The 14,677-nt window shown below is 57.4% G+C and overlaps 4 protein-coding genes across 4 annotated transcripts; 1 reads left to right on the forward strand and 3 right to left on the reverse strand.

Annotated features, from left to right (window-relative positions):
* Nucleotides 1–219: 219 nt before the first annotated feature.
* Nucleotides 220–4,102, forward strand: E0L32_000619 (uncharacterized protein; the record flags this gene model as incomplete). Its single annotated transcript, XM_031140802.1, has 3 exons — nt 220–395; nt 585–965; nt 1,018–4,102. 3 exons carry the CDS (start codon nt 220–222, stop codon nt 4,100–4,102), a joined length of 3,642 nt encoding a protein of 1,213 aa, XP_030995936.1.
* Nucleotides 4,103–4,945: 843 nt separating this feature from the next.
* Nucleotides 4,946–6,456, reverse strand: E0L32_000620 (uncharacterized protein; the record flags this gene model as incomplete). The annotated part of the gene is made up of 3 exons (XM_031140813.1): nt 4,946–5,514; nt 5,615–6,257; nt 6,337–6,456. The coding sequence occupies 3 exons, from the start codon at nt 6,454–6,456 to the stop codon at nt 4,946–4,948; spliced, it is 1,332 nt and encodes a 443-aa protein (XP_030995937.1).
* Nucleotides 6,457–9,224: 2,768 nt separating this feature from the next.
* On the reverse strand, nt 9,225–11,896 carry E0L32_000621 (uncharacterized protein; the record flags this gene model as incomplete). The annotated part of the gene is made up of 2 exons (XM_031140824.1): nt 9,225–11,337; nt 11,409–11,896. The coding sequence occupies 2 exons, from the start codon at nt 11,894–11,896 to the stop codon at nt 9,225–9,227; spliced, it is 2,601 nt and encodes an 866-aa protein (XP_030995938.1).
* A 1,693-nt stretch (nt 11,897–13,589) lies between these two features.
* E0L32_000622 (uncharacterized protein) lies at nt 13,590–14,630 on the reverse strand (the record flags this gene model as incomplete). The annotated part of the gene is made up of 2 exons (XM_031140835.1): nt 13,590–14,203; nt 14,264–14,630. The coding sequence occupies 2 exons, from the start codon at nt 14,628–14,630 to the stop codon at nt 13,590–13,592; spliced, it is 981 nt and encodes a 326-aa protein (XP_030995939.1).
* Nucleotides 14,631–14,677: the final 47 nt, after the last annotated feature.

Below are 14,677 nucleotides of genomic sequence, written 5' to 3' on the forward strand. Positions count from 1 at the left end.
GCTTCCATCTGGCTGGCCTGTGAGAGAGTCATGAACCCTCTCCTGTTTCAGTCTCGTCTTTTTCTCGAAAGCCCTGCTGTCCTCCATGGATCTTGCTCTAGGGCTTTCGCGAGTCTTTTCCCCGTGTTTTCAGACCTTTTCTTTGATTTGCCTCGAAGACCCATGGATACGAAGAGTGTGGTTGGCTGTCGTTGGTTGCAGTTTGCACAACCACACAACATGGACACACGCACTTCGGGATCAGCCATGCATTCAGTGCTACCCCTGCATTCCTCCGCTCACACGCCCCCGTCCAACCCCGCAAAAAGGGGATCCACAGTGCGACGACTCGTCCGGGCAGGCCAAGGCCAAGCGCCACAGTTGGGCGGGCGAAACTGTGTGGTGCTCCAATGTGTGTAAGGTGACGTTGGCCGGATCCGTGGATCAGGCGGGTCACTGGAAGCTCGGGAGCTTCCTACTTGAGCAAGTTCTCAGTCGGCCGAGCATCGTGTTCACCATCCTCGTTCGCCTCTTTTGCTTTCTTGGAATTCCCTCCCCTTCATTCCCTCGACGTGCTTTTGCTAAGTCTACCTATTCTTCCACAGCTCTCGAGCCACCCCCGGTCCGTCAGGCCAATTGTCTCAGACCACCGTAGAGGCGTTTGAGACTGAAAACAACGCCTCGGAGCAGCCAATAGAGTCGCTGAGCGACACCGAGGCCGTTGACACCGCCAAACATCTCGCGGAAGCCGAGATCGAGGCTGGGTCGTACGTCCTGCTCCCCATCAAATTCCACAACTCCACCGCCGTCGTCAACTTCGACTTCGAGAACATGGGAGGCGGCCACAAGCTTCCGCCGGGCGCTGTCGAGGCCCGCTATCCCCTCCGGCCCACCAAGCCGAAGGGCAAGCTCATCCCCAAGATCTACAAGGATCGCATCGAGAGCTTCTACAAGGAAGGCCAGTATGAGAAGTACAATCTTCGCGCGTAAGTTCAAAACTGATCGTTTTCCTCTATTTCTCTAACACGTCCGCTCTAGGATGATGTTTGAGGGCGCGGCTGTCGGTGAGAAGTATGTCCAGCTGAGCTCGTGGGCTGCGCCCGACCTCACTCGGCCCAAGTTCAAAGAGGCCACATCGCACAAGTTCGAGCCCGCCAAGGTGGGCGACTGGTTCGGCCCGTCTTGGGCCACTCACTGGTTCAAGATCGAGGTGACCGTTCCCTCGGAGCTCCGCGACAAGGAGCGCCTCGAGTTCCACTGGGACGCAGACACCGAGGGCATGGTCTGGTCCCAGGGCGGTGATCCATTGCAGGGCCTGACCGGAGGCGGCGAGCGTGTCGAGTGGATCCTGCCCGACTCGTTCCGCGATGGCAAGTCCCATACCTTCTACATCGAGATGGCCTGCAATGGCATGTTCGGCACCGGAGAGGGCATCCAGCCCCCGGACCCCAACAAGCAGTTCAAGCTCAAGACGGCCGACATCGTCGCCGTCAACTTGCAGGCGCGTGGTCTCTTCATCGACTCCTGGATCATCGGAGATGCTGCCAGAGAGTTTCCTGAGAACTCCCGTCAGCAGCACCAAGCATTGGTTGTCATTAACCGTATCGTCGATACTTTTGAGCTGGGCAATAAGGACTCCATCATTGAGTGTCGCAAGATCGCTCAAGAGTACATCGGAAAGCATGTCGACTCTGCGAAAGTCTACCAGAGCGGCACCACTCCCGAGGTCTTCGGCGTCGGCCATTGCCACATCGACACCTGCTGGCTCTGGCCGTGGGCCGAGACTCGCCGCAAGACCGCCCGCTCCTGGACCAACCAGTGCAACCTCATGGACCAGTACCCTGAGCTCAACTTTGTCGTCTCTCAGGCCCAGCAGTACAAGTGGCTCAAGGAGGACTACCCCTACGTCTACGAGCGCCTCTCAAAGAAGGTCAAAGAGGGCCAGTTCCACCCCATCGGTGGCAGCTGGGTCGAGCACGACACCAACATGCCCAGCGGCGAGTCTCTCGTCCGCCAATTCCTCTACGGCCAGAGGTTCTTTGAGGGCCACTTTGGAAAGCGCTGCGAGACCTTTTGGCTTCCAGACACGTTTGGATACTCGAGCCAGCTCCCTCAGCTGTGCCGCCTCGCTGGCATGGGCCGCTTCCTGACCCAGAAGCTCAGCTGGAACAACATCAACAACTTCCCGCACACGAGCTTCAACTGGGTCGCCTTGGACGGCACCCAGGTGCTCTGCCACATGCCGCCTTCGGAGACTTACACTGCCGATGCGCACTTTGGCGATGTCAAGCGAAGCATCGAGAATCACAAGTCTATGGACGCTGATCACACCTCACTCCTCGTCTTTGGCAAGGGAGATGGCGGTGGTGGTCCGACCTGGGAGCACCTCGAGAAGCTTCGTCGTTGCCGCGGCATGGCCGACACTGTTGGCCTGTTGCCGACTGTGCACATGGGCAACACTGTGGACGATTTCTTTGCTCAGCTTGAGACCAAGGCTGACAAGCTCCCCACCTGGAACGGCGAGCTCTACTTTGAGCTCCACCGTGGCACTTACACCACCCAGGCTAACAATAAGCTGAACAACCGCAAGGGAGAGTTTATCCTCCGCGATATCGAGATGCTGGCCACTTTTGCGTCTCTCAAGGACAGCTCGTTCAAGTATCCCAAGAAGGAGATCGACTTCATGTGGGAGGCCGTCCTGCTCTGCCAGTTCCACGACTGCCTGCCCGGCAGCTCCATCGAGATGTGCTACGACGACTCGGACGAGCTGTACGCCGAGGTCTTCAAGACCGCCAAGCGCGTTCTCAACGACATCTACAAGGCCCTGGGCGTCTCCGACCAGCCCGCCATTGCCGGAGCCACGGAGGTCGCGCTCAACACTCTGCCCTGGCACCGTCGCGAGGTCGTCGACACCGCCGACGGCAAGGGCGCCATCGCCTCTGGCGCCGGAAACCTGCTGACACTCGAGCCCATCCAGGCTGCTGGTGAGCCTGCCGTCAGCATCAATGAAGTCAACAAGGGTGTCTTCGTCATGCAGAACGATCAGCTCCGCGTTCAGATCGAGGACGGCGTCATCACGTCGCTGTTCGACCGCAAGGCCGACCGCGAGGTCCTGGCCAAGGGGGGCAAGGCCAACCAGTATGTCATCTTTGACGACAAGCCGCTCTACTGGCAGGCGTGGGACGTCGAGGTCTTCCACCTCGAGTCGCGCAAGGAGCTCGCCAGCGGCCCTTCGGAGATCAGCGAGGACAAGGGCCACCGCGTCAGCGTCGTCACCAAGACCAAGATCAGCGAGCTGAGCTCCCTGGTCACCACCATCAGCCTCTCGGCCGCCATCGAGGGCGAGCTGTCGTCGGTCGAGGTCACCTGCGACGTCGACTGGCACGAGTCGATGAAGTTCCTCAAGGTCGAGTTCCCCGTCGACATCACCAACGACGAGGCCTCGTACGAGACGCAGTACGGTCTCGTCCGCCGGCCCACGCACTACAACACCACCTGGGACATGGCCAAGTTCGAGGTCTGCTGCCACAAGTTTGCCGACCTGTCGGAGCACGGCTACGGCGTGTCGGTCCTCAACGACAGCAAGTACGGCTTCGCGACCAGCGGCAACGTCATGCGGCTGTCGCTGCTGCGCTCGCCCAAGGCTCCCGACGCCCACGCCGACATGGGCGCGCACCACATCCGCTGGGCCATCCTGCCGCACGCGGGCCGCCTCGGCGCGGCCACGGTCCGCAAGGGCTACGAGTTCAACAACAAGCTCAAGGTGCTCTCGGCGCCCGACCCGCAGGCCGTCGCCGCCACGGGCCTCGTCGGCAGGTGCCCCGTCCGCCTGGCGGGCGACGCGAGCCTCGTGCTCGACTGCGTCAAGCGCGGCGAGGACGACGAGGACGTCGGCCGCGACGAGGGCATCCCGCGCCGCAAGGGCCGCAGCGTCGTGCTGCGCTTGTACGACAGCCTCGGCGGCAGGAGCCGCGGCGTCGTCGAGACGAGCTACGACGTGCGCAAGGTGTTCAAGACGAACGTGCTCGAGGACGACCTCGAGGAGGTCCCCGTCGACGAGCACGGCCGGTTCGCGATCGAGCTCCATGCTTTCGAGGTTGCGACTTATCGTCTGCAACTTTGAAGGGGGGATGTGAGAAGGTGTTTTGAGGGGTTCGAGGAGGTTTGATTGACGTGACTTGACTTGACATTGCAAAGGACACAGATAAGGATCACATTGTTTGCGTTGATTTTTTTCTTTCCTGCTGGTTGTTTGAAGTTTTACGTTCAATCCTGAGAGGAAGGGTTGCTTTTGAGATTTCATAGGGCTGTACCTACCTACATCTATCTCAGCCTCGGTCCAGAGCTACAGGGTTGTCATCATGAGCAACACACTGGTCATGCTTGCTGTGGAGAAAAGGGTTGAGTTTGTTTTTTTGCTCGTGGTTTGAGTTCTTACGTACATACTGAGAGACAGGGAGATCGATAGGGCTGTGTCATATCGCAGCCTCACTTCAGAGATACAGAGTTTCTCTCTGGAGAAAGAAAGGTCCCTCAGTCCGTCCGTCCGCCAGTCAGTCAGTCAGTCAGTCAGTCAGTCAGTCATAGTCACATCGAGAGCAAGAGGTTAGCTACAGTAGTCACAGGCACGATGCACAACACATGTGCATCATCGGTATGAAAATGCGAAGATATTTGCTCATGGGAACCAAACATCGTGATATTCTAGGCCATGCATGCCTTTTCAGCCCGTGACTCTGCATCATATGAACTTGTAGAAAGAAGAAGCTATGATTTGACCCAGGTTTCCTCGTCCTTGAACTGACATGAACAAATGTAGACGCTTCGTTGTTCTTTTGTGTTTTTCAAACAAACCCAGCTCGAAGACGTAGTAATACACCGAAGGAAGGGAGAGAGACACCTGTCCTGCATGTCTGCTCTGTTATATACCTGCCACTCTCACCCATCACCGAACCGAAAGGAAACCTCACGCCCCGTCCTCAGGCAGCTCCTCGACGACCCTCTCCACCATCCCAATCAGCTCGTCGATATCAGGCCGCTCGGCCGGCTCGACGGCAAGACACCTCCTCACGACATCGCGGATAGAGTCCGAAATCACCGTCTCTCCCACCGCACCAGCCGCCGCCGCCGCCGCAGCGCCGCCGCTCTCGCCCAACCCCGTCCCGACGCGCGCCTTGCCCTTGCCGCCGCCGCCGCCGCCGGGCTTCTCGTCCGGGAAGCGCCAGTCGCCGCCGAGCACGCAGATGCTCAGCGACCCGCCCGTCTCGTCGCTGCGCATCTCGAAGGGGGACTTGCCGACGAGGCAGGCGTAGAGGGTGCAGCCGAGGGACCAGATGTCGACCTTGGTGTCGATGACGGCGCCCGTCTTGACGTCGAAGAGCTCCGGGGCGCGGTAGGGCATGGTGCTGTGCTCGGCGGCCGTGTCCTGCGTCGCGATGGCGAGGGACCGCGACGTTATGGCTAAGGGGGAGGCGGCGATGGAGCCGAGGTCCATTAGGATTGGGGTTGTGCCGTCGTCGGAGATCATGATGTTTCCTGTATAAAGTGGATGTGCGTGTTAGCCAAACCTTGTTCCCTGTTTTCTTTCGGCGCTTGTGTGTAGCACTAGCAGAGGGCCAGGAGGGGAGAGACAAACCAGGCTTGATGTCCCTGTGCGCATAACTCCTGACCTCACCGGCCGGCACCCCCTCGTCGTCCCCGCCCACCATCAGCGGCCGCTGCTGCTCCGTCTCGTCGTCCTCGTCGGCGCCCGCCGGCGCGGCGCTCGGCGCCACCCTCCGCCCGCCCTTCTTGTGCTGCTTGGACCCTTTCGCCCCCTCGACGTCGGGGTCGACGCCGTTGGTGCGCATCTCCATGCGTTCGGGGCCCTGGGGCCGGTAGCGGTGCATGTCGCGCAGGGCGCGGCACACGCCGAGGAAGAGCTGCATGAGCCGCCGCTCGGGGAAGGACGTGTGGTTGACGAGGTTGGCGTTGATCATGTCCTGCAGGTTGCCCCTCCGGTAGTAGGGCAGCAGCACGTAGACCGTCTTGGCGGCGTCGTCGCGGCCGCTGGTCCCTCCGCCCGAGGTGAAGCCGCCGCCGCCGCCGCCGCGGTCCGTGGCGATGCTATAGTCGACGCTGTGGATGATGCCGGGGCTGCCGGAGAAGAGCTTGTAGGCATCGACCTCCTTCATGGCCTGGGCGACCGACTCGGCGCCGAAGGGGCAGCGGATCTTTTTCAGGGCGAGCAGCTCTGATGTGCTGGTGTCTTGGACGAGGTAGACGTAGGAGAAGCCGCCCTAGAGAAGAGTGTCAGTTAGACTGTCGCTCGTCGTGCGCCCCAAAGGGGTAGGCCCATGCGCAGGGGAATGTCTTTACCTCGCCGAGTAGGCGCAGGATCTTGAAGCTCCGGCCATTGATCTTGAGAGTCGGCGACCCGGGGAAGCAGTTGAGGCAGTTGCCAAAGGAGTAGACGAGATCAAGCAGCACTTGCGCCATCTTGGTTATGGGGTGCCTCGCCAGTGAGTGGACAGAGCTGAGGCTATGCGCAATTGAAAGTCGTCGAGATCGAGAGGTACTTCGGGTGCTGCGGTGCAGCAATGTCTGGCTCGGTTGGAGCTGGTGATCTTATCAAGACGGAAGCTCGGGATCGACACGAGTCTCGCAATGCATCCAGTCAGCGACGAGGACGCTAGCAATGTGCTGCCGAATGATGGCTCCTCCCAATCGCCTGTCTATCTTGAACAGGTACTTCTCGAGTCGGTGTATTGAGTCCTGCGTGGCTCTTGATTGTGCGATTGAGGAATTGAAGCTTTAACGGACATCAGACAGGATGACAGAAGGCCAGCTTCACGATTCGTGGTCCAATTGGATCAACGTCACGGGCGTGGATCCTCCACCTCTCAGCGGAAGCACGGTCCTCCACAGCGGGCTGTGCGGGCTGCCGGGTCCCTGCAGCGTCCCAAAATAGGCGGGCCTCAAGTGGCATCTCCACTGACCGGAGAGCTAATGAGCCACATCACTGACGCCAGCAAGATATCGAACTGTATCTCACCACGGAAGACAAAACACATTCATAAAATAAAAAAAAACTCTTTTTCTCTCTCTCTTGCCTTCTCGTAAGAACAATATCACCGTCATCATCGAGGCTACTTTAGTGCCAGGCAGTGTTACGCAAATCCTGTATGGAGTAACGATGTACCCCCGGAGATGAGGGCAAGTTCAATTCAATGTAGTTATGCATCGACCTAGGTAACTATCGGCTCTGAGACTCTCTTCCAAAACCCAGCCCCGATATCGTCTCTGTCCCAAGAATATTTGTCCATAGATGACCTAGTTTCTCCTCTCCACTGCTCTACTCGTTGTTACCTGGGTTGCCGGAACCTCGAGAAAGTTGATTCCCCTTGGCTTGAATAACGACTTTGGAGCCTGGCCCATAAGACGGAACTAGGCCACTTATCTCAAGGAGGGATCGTTGGCGCAGTGGTAGGGCATGGGATTGCGGATATCATGGTTGTGGCCTTTTCTTTTTTGCATCTCCCCTTCCTTGTTGGGTTTTCCTGTCTTTGCATTGTCATTCTTCCACCTCTTTTTTCTGTGTTTTCAAAAGCATCCAGAGGCTGGAGATGTCTCGACAATGGCTAGGGTTGACAAGCCTGCGGTGGTGACGTTCCAGGATTGTGCATTCGAGAGAAAGGCATGTCTTGCCTGCATACGACCGGGCCTCAAGGGGACCGAGGGTCAACCAGGACGATGTTAACCTCTGGTATTTCACTTCCGTGCGACGACCCGCCCCTTCTTGCTCTCCTCTCCCTTCGAAACCCCAGGAGTTCCACCTGGATCTCGTATCTCTGAGGACCTAACTCATTGAGGGATCTTGCCAGTTCATCGACCATGACCTCTTCACCGTACGTGAGCTCATGGTGCTCGTAGCCCACTGGCCGCACGGTGACATGGACGTACGGCACAAAGTTTCTATTCAGAGAGCCGCTCTGGGCGTCAGCGAAACATACCTGCTGGGGTCCCTATTACGGGACAGTTCATGGCTGGAGCTTGGGAGGAATCTTGACTTGGTCTTGTCACGTACCTATGTCTCTGGGCTTCCAAGGCCAAAATGCTGCAGAGAATGACGATAATAGGATGATGCCCGGGCGGGCGGGACCCGACGCCGCGCCAGATGATCTGCCGTTGGAGCTCTTCGTATCGTCGTGAGAAGGACATGGCTGAACGGGTCTATAGTTTGACTTGTGTGTTGATATAGTTCTGGTTGATTGGAGCCACCGGGACACTGATGCTGTGACAAGGACGAGGTTGAGCAGGCGGCAGGAACAGATACTTCGAGTTCAATGAAGAGTAGATAGATCATTTCCTGATCCAAGAGGACGCCCTTGTGCCTTTATACTTGATGCTGGGATAGTTGGGGGCAATGCTCGCTGAAATCAGCTCAAAAGGAGGTGTTCTGGCTCGTTGGCATCTGAACTTTCTCACGAACCCCATGGACCTTCTTCGTGGGGAGCCGGCCGGTAGATAACAACCATGGATGCGAGGCAGTTGAGAACCATGGAATGGGCTTCCGGACGGATTGACTGGCCCCGTGACTCTGCTTCATCGTGTCCAGAGCACATATGAGGCGGTTTGGCTCGGATGGGACGAAGGCTGCAGTTCCATTGTAGGATAAGACGGCATGCCTCAGAACAACACTCCGTCAGGATGTCAAGTTGATGAACCCTAAAAACAAACAGCATGGAAAATAATGCGGAATAGGTATAATTCAAAGGAGTTTCAATATTTGTTGGAGCACAAACTTCAAAGTCAAAGGGGCCAAGTTGTTGTGTCCACCATCGTCCGAAACAGACCAGGAACGAGAGAAACAGGTGTCTTTGGAACACACCTTAAACCCACACACATTACAGACATTATATTAAGACATGTGGGAATATACATAGTCGTTAGGCCTCTAGAAGTAAAGAAGCAACCCGAGCCAGCCCACACCCACCCAACCGCAGTCCATGTCCCTTCTTCCATCGTGATCAAATCAACACTAACAAAAGAAACCGAAGAGAAGGGGGAAAAAGAGGTCCCAAAACAAATGAATAAGCCAGGGTGGTATCATCGCTAAACAATGCCCGCCATCGTCATGCAACCACAATAGCACGTCGTCAGGTCTATCCGCCCTTTCATCACACACACACAGAGAGAGAGAAAGCCCTCGCATCTCCTCAAACGTCGTACAGCCCCGAAAAAAAAAGGCAATTCTCCCCTTTCCCTTAAAAGGCATCCTCAAAAGGACAGTCAACACTGTCGTGCCCGTCCCGCTCGCACAGAGCGCACCACTTGTCCGCGTCCACCACGCCGCTCTCCTTGCCCGCCACGGGGCCCGAGTCCATGGGGTTGGGCAGGATCCTGACCTCGGCGGGCACAGCCGGCGCCGGGCTCGCCTGCTGTTGCTTCGGCGGCGTCGCCACCACCCTCGGCTTGATGGGCGACAGCGGCGGCACCGCAGCCGACCCCTGCCGCACGTGCGCCGACAGGCCCTTGAGCCCCTCCCGCACGACGTCCTTGCCCGTCCTCGCGGGGTCACCGCCGCCCTCGTGGCCGTTGGCGTCCTGGCCAAACATGTTGGTGCACGTCAGGATGTCGTGGCCCGACGTCTCGCAGATCTCGCACCAGAGGGTACTAGTCTCGGTGACGGACGAGTAGGCGTCGCTCTCGGGCATCGTGTCGAGCGTCAGGCCGCGCGAGTGCGTCTTGTGGTGGTGGTTATTGTGATGGTGAGCCTCGGGGGAGCGCGCCTCGTAGTCGCGGGCGAGCACGACGGTGCCGCGCGAATCCCGCAGCGACGAGCGGTTGTTGTTGTTGTTGCTGCTGCCCAGGGTCATGGAGCTATCGCGCTGGGCCTTCGAGCCGCCCCTCCTAAGCTGGTCGAGCTCGCGCTCCATCTCCTCCTCGCGGTTGTTCTTATTATCCAGCAGAGCTCTGAGGTCGGCGACTTCCCGCTCCAGCTTCTCCCGCATCATGCGGTCGCCCAGGGACTCGTTGCGGCGGTGTGCTTTCCACGGTCCCTGTCGCGGTTGTGGTGTCTTCTCTGGGGAGTCCTGGGGGACGGAATCCCGACTCAAAGAGTGAATGATTGCCTTCAGACCTCTAATCTCATCCTCCTTCTGCTCCAGCTCTTTGGATATCGACGATCGATCTCCGTTCATATGACCTCCTCCCTTCATGCTCTCTTGTGCCTTCTCGCGTTCTCGTCGCAGTTCGGAGCGTGTCCTCTCGACCTCGCCCCTCAAGAACTCGACTTCACCTCGTGCTTCAGCTTCTCCTCGCCGAGCATCTTCGAGGCCCTCTTCTAACTCCTGGACTAAGCTTTCCAGCTGCTTAAGCTGCTGAGCTACCGTCGCGACATCGGAAGTGCGTTCCTGGGCCTCGTTAAGCTCCTGCATCAGCTCCTCGATGCGCTTCTCGTACACTCGTTCCGTCTCCGTGCTGGCCATCTCGAGCGTGTCGATCGTACTCCTGAAATCGGCGCGGTGGGCGTCGAATTCGGCGGTAAGCATCGCAATCTTTTCATTCTTTTCCCGGACCATGGCGCGCAGCTCTGTCGCGCCTTTGTCGTCGATACTTCCTCGACGGAAAGCGGGACCTTCGGGGTTCTCAATCAGAGTCTGCAGCTCCGTCAGACTGCTCTCCATCTCGGACAGTGTCGCCGCTTGTTCCTTGAGCTGCTTGTCGCGATCTTCGAGCTGCGTCCTGAGCCGCTCGACTTCGTCGTCATTATGGTTGTGGGCGCGAGAAGCCGTGCGCGAAGGAGGGCGGATCTTGTTGTTGAATGACGAGACCGAGCCAAAACTACCATTCGTCTTGGTCCTGTTGACTCCAACGGGCGTGGTCTCATCGTCGGTAGCGTTCGACGAGTTCCCGAGCGCGGACGCGCTTCGCGGGCCAAGGCTGCCCTTGCGCTCCGGTCCCAGTCCCCTCTTGCTTGGATCGCCAGCCGTGCCACGGACACTCTGAGAAAACTTGTTGGCTGTAGGGCTCCCGAAGCGGGACGGCACTTTAGATGCCGGGGTCGGTATGGACGGCTTCGGTCCTGGCGTCATTTGCAACCTGCGCACGGGCGAGTCTGGCCGTGGCAGAGACGTCCTAGGCCTCTTGCCCGAAGGGCTGGGCGCGCGTCCGGGGCCAAGCGACTGGCTGAACTTGGGAAGTGAGGGCGTGGGCGGAGTGAAGTTGGTCGAGTTTTGGCTCGCGACCTTCAGGCCAGAGCTCGCAGGCGTGTGAGGAAATGAACCTCCAGCCATGGGAGAAGCGTCGCGCTTAGCGGCTTTCGAGAGAGGCAGGAAAATGCCAGCGCCTGGTTTGGAGGTCGTAAAGTAGTAAATCCTATGCGCAAGAAAGACCTAGTCAGCCCCCGAAACATTTCAAGTAATAGAGAGCGCGGATCTCATGCGTACCCGTCGACATCACCACTGTTCTTTCCCCGCGACGCAAAGTCCGCGCTCAGTTCCACACCAGCAAAGGTACCTTTCCGTCCCTGCACGGAGCCGATGAAACGGACGGTGCCATGCATGTTACCCGGGACGTCCACGGCGTCGCCCACAACAATGTCGTCGCCGCGTCCGCCAGCGGCGGTGGCTCTGCCCGGGGTGAGGGGCGGCATGGCTGTCCTAGAGTTGCTGCTGCCTTCGGGGTTCTCGTGCAACGTGTTCAGGGCGTATGTCTCGGAGGCATCTGGGATGGAGGCTAGCGAATTCTGGGTCAGGGCCGCAAGAGAGCCCTTGCGCGCGAGAGACGGTGGTGCAAGGCGGCTGGTGGAGGCAGAGTGCGCGCTGTAGAGAGAGTTGAGGTTTGGAGTCGAGGCGGGTTGAGACAGGCCGGAAGGGCGAGGACGGCCAGGAGTGCGCGGGAGGGTGCGTGTTGATGTTGTTATGGTCGAAGTCATGGTGGTGACACGGCCTCGGCACTAGAGGCGCACCAGCAACGCCCTATTTCCTCTGCCAAAAACCTGCTAACACCTTCTTAGCGACCACCAATCCGGGCACTAGTAAACGTCTTTTTTTTTTTTACTGGGACGACAGCCATGGCCTGTGGGGGGGTCACCTTCAGGGAGTGGAGGGGGATCAATAGGGATGGATGTGCGGATCCCAGTTCCAGAAGACCCGTGAACCTAGCAATCCTAGCGAGCTGGATGATGGATGCACTGGCGGGACCAGAGAGGAGCCTTTGGCGGTACCTCTCCCATCCAAACGGGCCAAAAAGCGAACCAAAGGAGAGGAGTTCGACCGGCCGCTAGGTATGTAGGTATGTGGTCATCAGGCATGTGGAATAAGGATGTGCCCGCCACAATGTCTCATTTGTTTACTCGCGCCAACCGTGTGGGCGAATAACACGCTGAGCTGTGTCTCGATGCGCGCGTGGTGTGGTGTGGTGGTGCTCATGTCCCGGTGTGTGTGTGTGGGGGTGAGTTGAGAGGGAAAAGCAGCACTGACCTTGAATTCTTCTAGTCTCTCTCTTTCTCTCCTGGTTGGCTCAGGGCCGTCTTTGGCGACCAGAAATCGGGAGCTGAAGGGCTTGTTCAGGTGGCCAAGGCTTGCACCATAGGATCTTTGTGCTTGTTAAGATCGAGATGTCGAGTCTTGATTAAGATTTGGGGCGGTATAAATGATATTTGTGCACAGGGGTGCCAGGCAAAGAAGCAAAAAAACGCGATATTGAAGAGCCAGGGGAAAGGGGTCGGATGCCGTTGCCGGAGGACCGTGCTTCGCCAACGATCAAATTCACTTTTCTAATCCAGGGGGGTTCCGCCCATTCGGGAGTATGATGGACGTGCCTGGGGGGCGAGCAATAGGGAGAGATAGAGAGGAGGGAAAATAGCAGGCTCAAATAAGGCTATGGGTTGAGATGGATACTTTGTTAGAAAGACGTTTGGGAAGAAAGCAACCGCCTCTGGGATCTTTAAGAGGAGACGAGAGAAAGAGAGTGAAAACCCTCCGCCTCCTCCTCTCTCCGAGATTACGTCTTCCACAAAAAGAGCCATCCCAAAGAAAAACAATGCAACATCGGGTGCTCTCCATTGGGCAGCATCGCGACACCGCAACATCGCCAGAGCACCCGTGGCTGACAATCCCATCCATCTCCTTCCGGCCCGGCGCCATTGGTCGACAGAGGACCAGGGAGCGGGTCGGCTACCTTACCGCTCTGGGAGCTGAGAGGCGCTGTTCGCGGAAATGATCATAGTTAGCAGACCGCCTGATGCGATGCATGTGCACTTGTTCCATTGAAGCTTGCAAGGCCCTGCCCTCAGACTCCTTCGAGAACCGAGGCCGAGCAAAGTATTACCCTTCCGGGGTCTCTTCCTCTTCTTCTTCTCAATCCACTTAGCCAAAAGTCGTGTAGCTACCTACCTACCTTGGTACTCCGTACTAGTATGTACTTGTAGTCAGATCCCAGAGAAACGGACATGGGACTTCCGAAATAGGTAATGTACTCAAGCAATACCCGGACAAAACGTCCATGGCTGCATGTCCCATAAACCTTAATCATTGTGTTCTGAATGTACTTTTCTTTTCTTTGGGTATCAATACGTCTTCGCTGGTTAATTGCTGCCACAAGAGATCATACCATGAGCCTCGTGTCTACTCATGCTCTCGCTCAAAGATGTCTTCTCGACCAAACGGCCGACTCCCATCGTTCAATACCATAGCTTCCCGATGTTGCCGCCTAAGCCGCTGTTCTTCGACGCTCTGCTCCATAGGTCGTGGCTGATGGCCCTCCGCCTGTATCGTCACCTCCTGATCCTCGCCAAGTTCGTTCATACTAATAGACAAGACAACACTGATGCGATTATTAGGCACAGGCATGCTTCTTCCCTTGGGAATGAGTTTGGCCTTCTCCAGCGCATCGATGCCCAAGCGCGTCGCCTGTATACGCGCATAGAGCTCCGTGATCCTATTTTGATGGTGATGCATATATTGGTCGAAGTTCTTCTGCCTCTCCTCATCCGAGTCGCCCCAGTTCTGTTTGGCGAGCCATTTCTCGATAAATTTGGCCCTTACGAGGTCCTGAGGATCGTACTTATTGATGAGCTGCAGGAGAAACATGAGGAGCATCTTCTCGGACATGTCGCGTAGGATGTAGTCGTCGAAAGTGTTGTCGTCTAGCCTCGAGTAATCCGCCTCCTGGGCACATAGTTCCAGCGACCGGACAAACGCCAGATACGCCTTTCGGTTGTTGAGCAAATGTAGACTGTCTATGGTTGTGTCAGCACGCCATCCATCTGACTTCCTTTGCTTGCTGCCCATCTACCCACGTTGGTCTGTGATCATAGCCAGAGCACGCAGATTCTTCATTCTCTCGTCGTAGTTCGGGCGAGTAATTCCCCAAAGCAGATTGTTCACAGTGACGCCGTCGTTGACTGATCTATCGCAAACGATCTTGGCTGCTGTATCTCGGATCGCATAGTTGTAGTGGCCGAGGAGAGTCTCCAAGGTTCCCAGTTTGAGGGAATCCTCGGTGTCCTGCGTAATGTACTGTGTCTTGGGCTGCACCGGTTTGATCACGGCCGAGTCGCGATACTGTATGAGTAGGAATCGCATCATCGCGATGGTCGACAAGGTGACTGCGCCGAGGCTGGCGAGGATGAAGCGCTCATCCCGAGCGAAAGAGAACCAGCCCATCGTGTCACATTGTATGGATCCCAAGTAGTTACGAAACAAGAATGCTC

This window comes from Thyridium curvatum (assembly GCF_004353045.1).
Source record: "Thyridium curvatum strain D216 chromosome Unknown NODE_2_length_892811_cov_85.036431, whole genome shotgun sequence".
Taxonomy (NCBI): Eukaryota; Fungi; Ascomycota; class Sordariomycetes; order Thyridiales; family Thyridiaceae; genus Thyridium; species Thyridium curvatum.